This window comes from Triticum dicoccoides, chromosome 5B, assembly GCF_002162155.2.
Source record: "Triticum dicoccoides isolate Atlit2015 ecotype Zavitan chromosome 5B, WEW_v2.0, whole genome shotgun sequence".
Classification (NCBI taxonomy): Eukaryota; Viridiplantae; Streptophyta; class Magnoliopsida; order Poales; family Poaceae; genus Triticum; species Triticum dicoccoides.
The window spans coordinates 573,965,612-573,979,285 of NC_041389.1; the positions used below are offsets into that span (position 1 = coordinate 573,965,612).

The 13,674-nt window shown below is 44.3% G+C and overlaps 1 protein-coding gene across 2 annotated transcripts; it reads right to left on the bottom strand.

The window, feature by feature from the left end:
* Nucleotides 1–1,102: 1,102 nt before the first annotated feature.
* On the bottom strand, nt 1,103–5,448 carry LOC119311725 (organic cation/carnitine transporter 7-like). 2 transcript variants are annotated; one of them, XM_037587418.1, is made up of 6 exons: nt 5,288–5,448; nt 4,249–4,584; nt 3,915–4,152; nt 2,676–3,207; nt 2,381–2,583; nt 1,103–1,484 (listed from the first exon to the last, which is right to left on the bottom strand). In XM_037587418.1, the coding sequence occupies exons 1-6, from the start codon at nt 5,404–5,406 to the stop codon at nt 1,275–1,277; spliced, it is 1,638 nt and encodes a 545-aa protein (XP_037443315.1). In that variant the 5' UTR covers nt 5,407–5,448; the 3' UTR covers nt 1,103–1,274. The 2 variants fall into 2 exon arrangements, with proteins under 2 accessions (XP_037443315.1, XP_037443316.1); XM_037587419.1 differs by having other exon boundaries at nt 4,249–4,672; nt 5,288–5,402.
* Between the last annotated feature and the right edge of the window lie 8,226 nt (nt 5,449–13,674).

Sequence of the window (13,674 nt, forward strand, 5' to 3'; positions counted from 1 at the left end):
TTTGACGACATCATTGCTCATTTGTTTCATGCTAAGTTGCTAATCTTGAAAGAGAGGAATAACCGAGTATCCAATCACCCATAGACCTTTTTCCAGTATAGAGGATATATTAATATGAATCACCTATCAATCTAGATGCACTTCCTCTTTCTGAGAGTCTTTGGATGACTGCGATTCAAGCATGGTTTAATGTTGGGGCTTTATATTGCAGCCCCGTAATTTACAACTTTTACCCCTGGATGCAACATTCTGACACCATTTACCCATTTAAAGCATTTTCACACTTTAATGTTTTGTTGTGAACTTGTGGTGGCTTTTACCCCCCATCCACCACCAACCTCCCATTTTATTATCTTCCCATCTTGATAAGGAAATATGTGTCATATGATGTGGCAATGACTAGGTGGTCAACTCCGGGGGGAAACCTATGAGGAAAAACCCTTAGGTCTTATTCGGTTACACCCGGATATGGGGGAATTTTGACTTGCAAGGAATTAAATCCATTTCAATCCCTGTCAAACCCCCTTCAAATCCCTGTCAACCGTAGGCAGCTCGTAGTCGACGGGAACGTCTCCTCCCACTGAACACGTGTCGCCGGAAATCCTGAAATAAATCCAGAATAAACGCGAGCACCAGGATTTGAACCCTGATTGGCTGGGGATACCATTGTCCACCTAACCATTCAACGACATGTTGGTTCGCGAATCGGGATTGCGTTTGATTCTGCACTAATGGGGTAGCTAGGGGATGAGTGCTTTCAGATTGGTGACACTCACTTGTCACGGGATGGAGTGGGTCTAACTTGATTGAGAGTTTTTTTTTTCCAAAAAGGAACTTGATTGTGAGTTAGAGACAGTCTCATATAATTTCTTTCTATCAACTACCGCCGTTATTTGTTACCTCGGTTGTTTGGCAAATTTACACAATTTAAATATAGTTTGATCAAAATGTGATGTAATTTAGTACGCCTTAACGAGTATGTGTCTGAGCTTGTCTGTGCAGTTAGCTACCATGCCATCCTAACAAGTAGATCTAGTTTTCTATTTGTGAAAATTAATAAGTGGTAGAAAAACGGTCACAATGTCACAACTATAAGGACAAATGTTGGCAAAGATTACTAAGTGGGGTAAAAGTTGTCACAATGTCATGAAACTAGAGGGTAAAAAGTGAAAACACTACAGAGGTACATAAAAAACAATAAGTAAGAAATCCAGCAAAACTTTTATATCTTCATGTCAACGAGTTACTAGATATATACACTAACAAATTTAATATCAGTCAATTTCACGGCCCTTGGTTTCTACAGGGAAGAGAATGCAGGCCACTCCAGCGAGGCATAACACCAGCTCAAACACAAAAACGGCTTCCATTTGATGGCAGGTCCGTAGCATGCCGACAGCGACAAGAGGGCATATAACCCCACCAATTTTACCAATGGAGGTTGCTAGCCCAACACCGGTCGAGCGGACTGATGTTGGATATACCTAGAAATAAAGGGAAATGAATTAGTGCGCTAGAAACTCTGCTCCAAAGAAACAATATTATCCAAAAGGTGTACAAAAATTGCTTCACACAATCAAATTGAGTTTGGAAGGAAAAGTGTCGCAGCGATGAAGACGAGAACACCTAGAAATACAAACAGATTTGAAATATTTTCTCCCTATCCACTATATGGATCTATCATGAGCTGCAATTAGGATGTTGGATTCTTATTATGATTGTTGCAGATCTTTTTTATGTTAGTGTTTTCAGTGACCTTTGAAGTTAGCACGAAACAATATCTGGTAAGATGGGCAAGAGAATCTGCAAATCCATGAAACTAGAAATGGATGCTCTAGCTAGGAAAATATTATTACTCCCATGCTTATACAGTATATGCAAGTCTTCTGGCATTGACGCAACAATAGAAAATCATCCTAGCATGAGTTTCATACTGCAGGGCCCAGCAGTAAGTTTTATTTGTATTAGGCTGTGTTTGGATTTAGCCCAAGCTAACCTTGCCAGATATTTGGCTATGCCAAAATTTTGGTGAAGGTTCTGCTAGCATTGGCAAGAAAAATTAACTAGTAGGTTCTTTGACCACAGGGAAGTTCACCTATCTTCAGTATGCAATATAGGGAAGATATAGTACAAGATTATTTCAACCCATGCTAGTGTGATGAATTGAATAGTTTAAACCTGAATATTGAAATCAAAACTACCTTGGCGTAACAAAAAGAATAATCAAAAACACCATCTGGATAAACTGGTTAAATGGATGAATGTAACATTCAAAGTTATTAACAAAAATAACTAGATGGTATTTACAGGACACTGTAAAAACCAAGACACTGGGAAAACAAAGTAGACTTGCTATATTTAATTAAGAATTCACACAAACCTCTGGGGCATATAAACATAGAACTGTGGAGCTACCCATGGCACATGCGCGAGCACCGAATAGGAGTGCAGTTGTAAGTAGCTCATCCTGATGAAGTACTAGTGGCCCAAGGAAAGCACAACAAGTGAAGAGCATGGACCACATTGTAGCTTTCCGGCCAATCCATTCAACAAGAATGGCAGATACAATTAGACCAGGAATCTCTGGAACATCAGTGCATATACTTGTTAGCTGGTGGCATATTGTTATAAAAGAGGCAGTCATCAGGCAACAAAATATGTTCACTGTAAGCTACCTGCTAAACTAGTAACAAATGTATCCCTGTAAAGGTTAGCATCTTCTTGACGTTGTACAGTTGTCAGCCCAGATGGGCAGTTTGTATTGGCATCGCTCAGCTGAGATGTCAGCAAGACCACCCCATAATATGCAAAGGAATTTGCAAAGTAAACAAACCAAAGAAGAAGAGTTGATCGGCGCAATGCTGGCGACAATAGCCTTCGCAGTGCAGCAGCGGCGCCAGATTTGAAGCTCAAGGTATTGTTAGCTTTGCATTCTGTCTCTCTGACTGGAAGAAGATGATCTATTTCGGTCTCAGATGTAAGAGTGTCAACTTTACTTTCACGGCGGTATGTGAGAACTCCAGGAGGAAGATCTTCTTGGTTTATCATAGAGACACTCTCCAGGACAAGTGTAGCGTCTGACATTCTATTTTGTGCACAAAGATAGCGTGGTGATTCAGGTATTATTCGAAAGAATGGAAGCAAGAGGAAGCATGGAATGGAGGTCAATACTAGCAACCACCGCCAATTCAATGCCGATATGACAACCTGCGACCAAACCACAGTCGAATAGCATTTCTCAGAACTGTATAAAATTCTATAAACATAAGTCACAAATAAAATGTCGAAAATGCATCAGCCCAGAGTTTAACTGAGCATCAGTTATTTTAAACTTCATGCAGAAAATCAAAGTTGAGCTGTGGAGGTAAAAAGTGTGATATGAGATAGCACAAGATGAAATCACAAGTATTCCTGCGGAATATTTGCCATTCCCATTCATTTTTACTTGTCAATTCAGATAATAGAGATGGTCTGTAATACACACCATTGACCATAATTTTTATTATTACACGCTATAAGAATATTTAATTATCTAAAAGTACCTCTGATGACAAAGACATAATAATAATTTCAAACACTTGGGAAGGAATGGATTTCAAGACTATGAAAAAACCAACACAAATTCACTTCTACATACATTTATAAGCACCCGACCTGAACAAACAGATATCGTTCTTTCAGTTGACACCCTTAGCATGTGGTGTCTCTTTATTTCAATATAGTTGTAGTTTCAGAGTCATGCTCTTATATCGAATTGCTTATATCTACACATACTTAATATTTGTTGGTGTCACTATATCTTTCTTCTATTTCTATACCTACAAAATGCATTAGGGAAACACATTTTAGAATGAAAATGCGAAAGGTATAATTCGTTCACAACACTAAAGGGCCACAAAAGAAAGGTGCCATACCCATGCAAGTGAAGCCTCCAAGACGGTGCCGATAGTCCAAAAAAGCGAAAAAAGAACCACGCAAGTGCCACGATTTTGGGCAGGAACAAACTCCAAAAACCAAGATGAGAACACATGCCCGCCACCCACTCCCACGCCGACGAGAAACCGAAGAGCAATCAAGCATAAATAGTTGGGAGACCAGGCACTCAAGAAGCCCATTCCGCTAGTGAACAGAGCTGAAAACAGCAAAACGGTCCTGAAACAAGAAAAGAAGTACAGGCTTTGCCTTTACAAAAATTCCTACTCAGAAATGCCTATACTAAAAAATGTGAAACAGGGAAGTGCTTCATACCTTCGACCATATCTGTCAGAAACAAAGCCCCAAGCACATGAGCCGGTTAGCATGCCGGCAAAGACCACACTTGAGAGTAGGCTCTCATCTTGGGCAGAGACTTTCCACTCCTCCCGAACCAACGGTCCAACAAATGACAGTAGGTTGAGCTCCATGGCTTCTACAACCCAACCCATTCCTGCATAAGCAAGAACAAGCGCCTGGAATCTGCCAAACCCCATGGCTGAAAGCGCGTCATCCGTAGTGTATGTTTCCATGCTGTCAGAGTCTTTTGCTTGATCAGTATTCACCAGTATCACAGGCAAGTCTCTAACAAGCTTTTGGTCAAATAAGTATCTGCAGTATGCCCCATGCAGAAAAAAATCATTCTTAGAGACCAAAAGCATAGCCAATATGACTTGCTGCATACATTAGGAGTTCAGACCTGAAAGGCAAAAGCATGTTGAGTATGTTTGTGCAAGATGAAGCATGCAGTGATGAATCTAGAATGCCAAGAGCACGGGCCTCCTCGGATGCAAGACAGATTGCAAAGCAAATAAAATGATAAATTCATTCTTCTCGGAGCGTGCAGACATGTAAACTAAAACTGAATGTACTACCGTGGTTATTACTAGTAGTATGCATTAAAGGTAGTACTAGCTGGGGATTCTTCCAACTACCACCACACCAGGCGAAGCCTGAAGGCCAACGAGAGACTTGAACAAGGAAGTAAGTACTGCCATATATTCAGATGTGAGCAGATCCGGCCTGCTGTAGGAACAAATTCACCGTAGAAAAAGTAGGTGGCTGAAACTTCCCCTGGGATTCGTTGCATACAACTCCTTTACTCTAGTCTAGGATTCAACACACGAGAGGAGGGGGGGAAAACAATCAGTCGGGGTCACTGTGGTACCACTGTATGAGCGTAGTGAAGCGGGCCACAGCGCCCGACACCCAGCACTTAATCTGAACGGGAACGAGTGCCCGCGGGCAGCATAGAGATGGACGAGCTGGGAGCCAATCAAAATTTAACAGCAAGGGGTCGTCAGAGGGAGCGTACCGTGGATGCGGGTTCCCGGGAGAGGAAAGCATAGGCGGCGGGCGGCGGGCGGCGGCGGGCGGAGGAGGACGGGGAACGACCCTGTCTGTGGCTGTGATTGATCGGCTGCTTCGTTCCATGGCACCATAATAAGCGGCAGGCGGCAGCAACAGATTTCTGGTGTCTGGTGGAGTCAAGGAACAAGCCTGACTGACGACGACGTGTGCTTTGGTCGCTGCGTACGCCACTCTACTCAACTACCGGCCCCTATATTTTCATTTTCATTTCCATTTTTCTGGCTTGTCTCGTCTCCGCTCCGCTCCGCTCGTCTTACCGGCCGGGCAGGGAGCATCTATCCAGCAATAATTATGTAATTAAGCATATCCTTGGCAGGCATCTTGTCCTACAAAACGCCACTCTCTTATCTCTCTGCTGTCCATACCGCTTACATCAATGTGAGGCGTGCTACATGTTGCCTGAGTGAAAACAGCACGGCGAGCATATTCTCTTTTGCTTCTCGTCCTCTGTCATGTGCCTTGGTTCTCCTGCCGTCCCTCCGGGTTGTGGATGCATTTGACCCTTGCTTGATTAGTACTCCCTCTGCTCACTATTATAAAATGGGAAAATGTTTGTTTTAAATCGGATGATAATAGCGAGACACAAGCCGTCTCCAGCTATTGACACGCGTCCCTGGCTAGCCCACGCACCGCTCCCCATCTGTACCTTATGCCACGCAGGGAAGCCACAACCACGCAATTTTCTCGCGCTCGCTTTGTCTTCCTCATGCAGATCCCTCTCTCTCTCCTGTCGCCACTACCATGGCCGCGCCGTGCTTTGCTCTACTCTGAGTTGGGGTTGGACAGCAACAATGCGCTGCACAAATTCACCGACACGGTAAATATCCATACTACACAGCCCCTTCACTTGTGATAAACTTTAAGGACAGCTTCAACCAACAAGTAAGCAGCGGAATAACACAAACAACATGCACAAGTGACACAAGATTTAACGTGGAAAAACCTCCTCAACTTGTGGAGTAAAAAACCACGACTGTGGACCGACCGGTCCACACAACTTCACTATGAGAATGATGAGTACAAAGTCTTTTTTAGAACCTCTAGAGAGATTTACAACACACTCTCCACGTTGCCAACCGGCAACAGCAACAACGGCCACAAGAGGCAAGATTTCAGCAAAGCAGAGTTTACACAGCTTCTGTACCCTTCAGTGTTTTGCAAACTGCTCTTAACCGCTGAACCAAACAGCACCAAATTTGGCAGACAAGTAGACACACGAGTTCCTGAGATCCCCTCCAAACTTCAGCTCAATCGGACATCGTTTGCCTACCCAAACTGTTCGTCTCCCAAAACCACTCTATTCTGAAACTGTAGCAGTCAGAGCTGACAAAACCACTCTCAAATCTGATGCTCCACTGACCCAATCCTCAAACCAGCTAACCAAATCGAAGTACTCAAAGTAAGGAACGAGCTCACCAAGTTTGGGGTCGATCCAAGCACGTTTGAGCCTCCAATCACCAGCTTGAACACTGTCTAGTCAGATGCAGCAAATCTGGACAGAACCTCTGCTTCTTCTTCTTCCTCTCTCTCAGGTTGTGTTTTCTCTTGTGTGCTCTCTCTTTCTCTCACTCTCACGAATGGCAGCCACCCCCAGCAAGGGATGGAGTGGCTAGGGTTTTCTTCTTGCTTCACTTCCCTTGGAAGCGCTCTCAACCGTTGGATGCAGCGAAGATCAACGGCTGACATGTGTTGGACTTATGGGCTGATGTTGGGCTGCCAACACACCTCCATGTGGAGGGACTTAGCCCAACAAACTCCCCCTCCCGACATCATGGAGGGTCTTACTACCTTCCGACAGCCATGCCAGCGAGCCGGCGGCATACTTCGAGCTTCTTCCTTGTCACCACTTTAGTCAACATATCAGCCCCATTGTCATCGGTGTGAACCTTCTCAAGTTGCATTTTCTTGGAATACAACACATCTCGAATCCAATGATAACGGACTTCTATATGCTTAGACCTTGAATGAAAGCTTGCATTCTTACTCAAGTGGATAGCACTTTGGTTGTCACAAAACAACACATACTTGTCTTGCTTAAAACCAAGCTCACAAGCCAACCGTTTCAGCCACGGTAGCTCTTTGCTCGCCTCTGTTACAGCAATGAATTCAGCTTCAGTTGTATTTAATGCCACACACTTCTATAGCCTGCTTTGCCATGACACCGCTCCCCTGCATAGGTAACCAAGTAACCTGAAGTAGACTTCCTTCTGTCAACATCTCCAGCCATGTCAGAATCTGAAAAAGCAATCAACTTTGCCTCACCATCACCGAAGCAAAGTTTCAGATTTGTGCTGCCCCGAAGATATCTCAAAATCCACTTCACGGCTTCCCAATGAGGTCTTCCTGGATTGGACATAAATCTGCTCACAGTACTAACCGCGTGAGCAATGTCAGGCCTTGTACACACCATAGCATACATCAAACTCCCAACCGTTGAAGCGTAAGGAACATGGTGCATTTCCTTTTTCTGCTCACCAGTGGTAGGACATTGCTTTCTGCTCAACTTGAAATGGGCTGCTAGTGGACAATTTACAACTTTAACATTTTCCATCCTGAACTTCTGAAGTACCTTCTCAATATACTTCTCTTGAGACAAGTACAACTTGTTGCAATTTTTGTCTCGCTCAATTCTCATTCCGAGAATATTTTTTGCTGGACCTAAGTCTTTCATAGCAAAACATTTGCTCAACTCCTTCTTCAACTTAGCAATCCTAGAGACATTCTTGCCAACAATCAGGATATCATCAACATAGAGCAATAATATGATGAAATCATCATCTGAGAACCTCTGAATAAACACACAATGGTCTGAGCTACACTTCTTGTAGCCTTGCTCCCCCATGACAGTTTCAAACTTCATATACCATTGTCTTGGTGCTTGTTTCAGGCCATAGAGACTTTTCTTCAGCTTGCACACATAGTCTTCTTTGCCTTTCACAAGAAACCCCTCAGGTTGCTCCATGTATATTTCTTCCTCCAACTCACCATGAAGGAATGCAGTCTTCACATCCATTTGCTCAACCTCCAAGTTGAGACTTGCTGCCATGCCAAGGATTACTCTTATGGATGTCATCTTCACAACCGGAGAAAAGATCTCATCATAGTCAATGCCTTTTCTCTCGCCGAATCCTTTTACAACTAGCCTGGCCTTGTACCTTGGATGTGATGTGTGCTCTTCTTGCTTGATTCTGTAGACCCACTTGTTCTTCAAAATTTTCTTGCCCTTGGGCAACTTCACCAACTCATAAGTGTGATTCTTATGCAAGGAATCCATCTCTTCTTGCATAGCCTTTTTTCACTCCTTCTTGTGCTCATCTTCCATTGCATCTGCAAAGCATTCAGGTTCTGAACCGTCAGATAATAACACCATGCATTGATTTGAGGGATACCTGCTGGAAGGAATTCGACCCCTGTTGGATCTTCTGAGTGGAGCAGCTGGTGGACTTTCTGGTGCTGGTGCTTCTTGCTGATCCGGATCATCAACTTCAACATCATACTCTTGTTGTTGCTGTTGGGGAACATCTTCTTCACCTGCACCACCATGTACATCATCTTGTACATCTTCTGCATCTGCTTCATCTTGCACAGGAGCTGGAGCTGCAGGAACTGGGTCAGAATCAATCATGTCTTGCTGCTGCTGAGGAGGAACCTGCCCCTTTGTCTTCACAATATCCTCAATTGTTTGGTCTTCAACAAACACAACATCACGGCTTCTCACAACTTTTCTTGCTATAGGGTCAAACAACTTGTAGCCAAACTCATCACCACCATAACCAAGAAAGATACATTGTCGTGTCTTTGAATCAAGCTTTGACCTTTCATCTTGAGGAATATGAACAAAGGCCTTGCACCCAAAAACCTTCAGGTGGTCATATGAGACGTCCTTGTCACACCAGACCCTGTTAGGAACATCTCCCTACAAAGGATAACTTGGTGAGAGATTAATAAGATAAACTGCAGTCATCAAAGCCTCACGCCAGAAGTGTTTGCGTAGCTTTGCACTTGACAACAAGCATCTAACTTTCTCCACAATTGTCCTGTTCATCCTCTCGGCAAGACCATTCAGTTGTGGTGTCTTCGAGGGAGTAAATTGATGCCTAATACCTTGCTGCTTGCAATATGCATCAAATGGCCCAATGTACTCTCCTCCATTATCAGTGCGGATGCACTTGATCTTCTTCTCAGTTTCTCTCTCAACCGAGGCTTGGAATTGCTTGAATACACCTAGTACTTGATCTTTGGTCCTCAAAGTGAAGGCCCAAACTTTCTTGGAAAAGTCATCAATAAAAGTCACAAAGTACTTAGCACCACCAAGAGATCTTACCGACATTTTGCAGACATCGGAATGTATCAAGTCCAGCTTCTCGGGCTTCTTGTGAGGAGGTAGAGTCTTGAAGGCAACTCGGTGTTGCTTCCCTGCTAGACAATCTGAACATTTCTTGATGTGAACTCCTTTCACACCCTTCAACAATTTTTTCTTCACTAGCACTGTCATCCCCTTCTCACTCATGTGCCCAAGTCTCTTGTGCCATAAAGCACAATGATCATCCTTCTCTAGTGCATTGACAGAAGCACTAAAGAGCTTAGCATGAACATGATACAAAACTGAGACCATTTTACCTCTTGCAACAATCATGTTGCCTTTGGTGAGCTTGTACTGCCCTTTTCCAAAACTGCTCAAGTAATCATCTCCATCAAGCAAACCAACTGAAATAATGTTGAGACGAAGTGCCTCAACATGCCTCACAGATTTGAGGACTAACCTTGTACCATTTGCGGTCTCCAAATGCACATATCCTTTTCCAATGATAGCTGCTCTATCATTGTTCCCCATCTTCACAACACCAAAATCACCTGATATATAGTTTGTGAAGAGCTCTCTACGAGATGTAGCATGAATGGTAGCACCGCTGTCCGGTATCCAAATCATCTTGTCACCATCCACAAGGTTGACGGTTTCATCAGAAATAACAATGATCCTCTCCTCAACAGTGGAACCAAATCTGCCCTCATTTTCTTCATGCATAACAAGCATGATGTCCTCTTCTACTGCAGTAACTCGGTTGCCCTCTGTGTCACTATCACTGTCAACTTGCTTCTGATCTTGTTTCTTCTTTTTCTTTTTATCTTTCTTCCACTTGTCACATTGCCACTTAATGTGGCCCTTATGATGGCAGTGATGGCACTCATAATCAGCATACTTACTTTTTGATTTGCTCCTACCTCTTTCTGCCCCTTTACCTGGACCTCTGCTCTTGCTTCTCCCCCTGGACTGAGTGACTAGCACCTCTGAATGTGAGGAAAAAGTGGCTTCAGCCACCTTTCTGGACTCTTCATTTAGTACCCTGGTTTTCACAAGATTCCAAGTGACAACTCCATTAGGTGCTAAATTGCAAACCGTGACCTTAAAGGTCTCCCAGCTGTCCGGTAATGAGCCTAGTAGCAGCAAAGCTCTCACTTCATCTTCAAATGTTATTCCCATTGAAGAAAGCTGATTTATAATGCCTTGGAATGTATTCACATGATCTGCAATTAGAGTGCCCTCTTTGTACCTCAAGCACATCAATTGTTTGATCAAGAACATCTTGTTTGTTCCTTCTTTTCGGGCAAACAACTCTTCCAATTTCTTCCATAAGGTGTGTGCATGTGTCTCATCAATGATATGGTTCAAAACATTGTCATCGACCCATTGCCGAATGAACCCACAAGCTTGGCGATGAAGTACCTTCCATTGACCTTCCTCAATGCCCTCCGGCATCTCAGTGGAGAACACTGGCTTCCAGTATTCTTTCACATACAACAAGTCCTCCATCTTGCCCTTCCATGCTTGATAATTTGTACCATTCAAAGATATCATCCTGCTAGTATTCACTTCCATCTTTCACCACAAGAAACTCAGCAATTTGCACAAGCAAACCAAGGCTCTGATACCACTTTGTTGGGGCTGGACAGCAACAATGCGCTGCACAAATTCACCGACACGGCAAATATGCACACTACACAGCCCCCTTCACTTGTGATAAACTTTGAGGACAACCTCAACCAACAAGTAAGCAGCGGAATAACACAAACAACATGCACAAGTGACACAAGATTTAACATGGAAAAACCTCCTCAACTTGAGGAGTAAAAAACCACGGCTGTGGACCGACTGGTCCACACAACTTCACTATGAGAATGATGAGTACAAAGTCTTCTCTAGAACCTCTAGAGAGATTTACAACACACTCTCCATGTTGCCAACCGGCAATAGCAACAACAGCCACAAGAGGCAAGATTTCAGCAAAGCAGAGTTTACACAGCTTCTGTACCCTTCAGTGTTTTGCAAACTGCTCTTAACCGCTGAACCAAACAGCACCAAATTTGGCAGACAAGTAGACACACGAGTTCCTGAGATCCCCTCCAAATTTCAGCTCAATCGGACATCGTTTGCCTACCCAAATTGTTCGTCTCCCAAAACTACTCTATTCTGAAACTGCAGCAGTCAGAGCTGACAAAACCACTCTCAAATCTGATGCTCCACTGACCCAATCCTCAAACTAGCTAACCAAATCGAAGTACTCAAAGTAAGGAACGAGCTCACCAAGTTTGGGGTCGATCCAAGCACGTTTGAGCCTCCAATCACCAGCTTGAACACTGTCTAGTCAGATGCAACAAATCTGGACAGAACCTCTGCTTCTTCTTCTTCCTCTCTCTCAGGTTGTGTTTTCTCTTGTGTGCTCTCTCTCTCTCACTCTCACGAATGGCAGCCACCCCCAGCAAGGGGTGGAGTGGCTAGGGTTTTCTTCTTGCTTCACTTCCCTTGGAAGCGCTCTCAACCGTTGGATGCAGCGAAGATCAACGGCTGACATGTGTTGGACTTATGGGCTGATGTTGGGCTGCCAACACACCTCCATGTGGAGGGACTTAGCCCAACACTCCGCCCCCCAGAGCTCCCCTCTCTTCCTTCCCTTTTCTCACCCCTGGGACAATGGAGTGCTGCTGCAGCACATGGCACCGCTTGGCTACGACTGGTGCTGCCATGAATGATGGAAGCTTCGACGCGCGACCACCGTCTGCCATGGCCGTCGGAGCTACTGCTGTTGCAATGAGGATCATCTGCGGCTCTGCGCATGGTCTTCGGAGCTTCGTTTTAAGCGGCGTGCGTGGCTCCCTGAGCTGCAATGAAGTGTGCGGCGGCTGCGACAGTGACCGCGGAGCGTTGCTGACGTGGGGCGTCGCAACTCCGGCAATATGGATTTGAAGCTGTTGGGAGCACGCCGGTGTTGAAATGGAGCACCGCCAGGCCGCCGGAAGCATAGCCGGGGTTGCAATGGAGCTTCGCTGGAGTTGCAATGGAGTTTCTCCGGACGCCATCGGTGCTGCGTTGGAGCTCCATCGGAGCTGCAATGGAGCTTCGTCGGAGGTCGTCGGTGCTACGTTGAAGCTCCACCACCTGCAATGGAGCTTTGTCGGACGCCATTGGTGCTCCAGTCGATCTATGGTCGCGCTTGTACTATGTTGCAGTGGAGCTTTGTCGAGGAAAGCAGCGCTGCATTGAAGCTGGTAGCGCTGCTGCCGTAGCGTGCTGCATCAGAGGACCACCAGCGCGCTGATCCGACGGTTGTCCAGGCAGATGATTTCACCAGAAAATCATCCGGGTGATTTGTAGCAGCCACCTATAAAATGTTGTAACTTTTCCTAAATGTAATGTAGGTAGACACTTTTAGTGTATTTGTTCACGGGGATTACGCGGGAGATTATGGGTGCTCCACGCCCCTAAACAAATACTTATATAAAAAAAATCTAGAATTTAAGGATATCAACAGTGGGTGTCCAATCTACTCCTGTATGAAGTTTCGTGAAAAATTACCAAGGAACATATCAGTGGTGAAGGAAATACAGTCCGACTAAAATCCATCCAAACAAGGTATCTCCAAATCCTTTTTTTTCTCTAACTTCTCGGTATTCTTTTGAACTTAATGTTCATATAGGGGGGTGGAGTACCCCGGCGCTACAAATCCTCTTCCATTTGTTCACTCATTGCAGTGCGTATGTAGCCTATACTGAAATACCCAAAAACGTCTTAAAAGTAGTGAACGGAGGAAGTAGTTTAAACAAAATCCCATTCGTTTCAAGGACCGGGTGTCGAATAGACCGACTGTTAAGAAATTTTATTTCAAACTACCAATTTTAGTGAAAATATGTAATTATAATGTCACTAAAATGAAAGTCTAGTTTAATAACCATGTATGATGCAAGCAACCTAACAATTCCATAACCACAACACAAGCAAACTAGGGTTACAACTTGCAACTCTAACTTCGACTAGGGACCAAATCAACATGAGAA

What these genes read in the sequence shown, in the direction of transcription:
- LOC119311725 (XM_037587418.1), bottom strand. Translation starts at nt 5,406, where the DNA reads ATGGAACGAAGCAGCCGATCAATCACAGCCACAGACAGGGTCGTTCCC. An exon ending in CCCGGGAACCCGCATCCACG is followed by an intron (nt 4,585 to 5,287) that starts GTACGCTCCCTC and finishes GGCATACTGCAG; the next exon opens with ATACTTATTTGACCAAAAGC. An exon ending in ATTTGTTACTAGTTTAGCAG is followed by an intron (nt 2,584 to 2,675) that starts GTAGCTTACAGT and finishes CTGATGTTCCAG; the next exon opens with AGATTCCTGGTCTAATTGTA.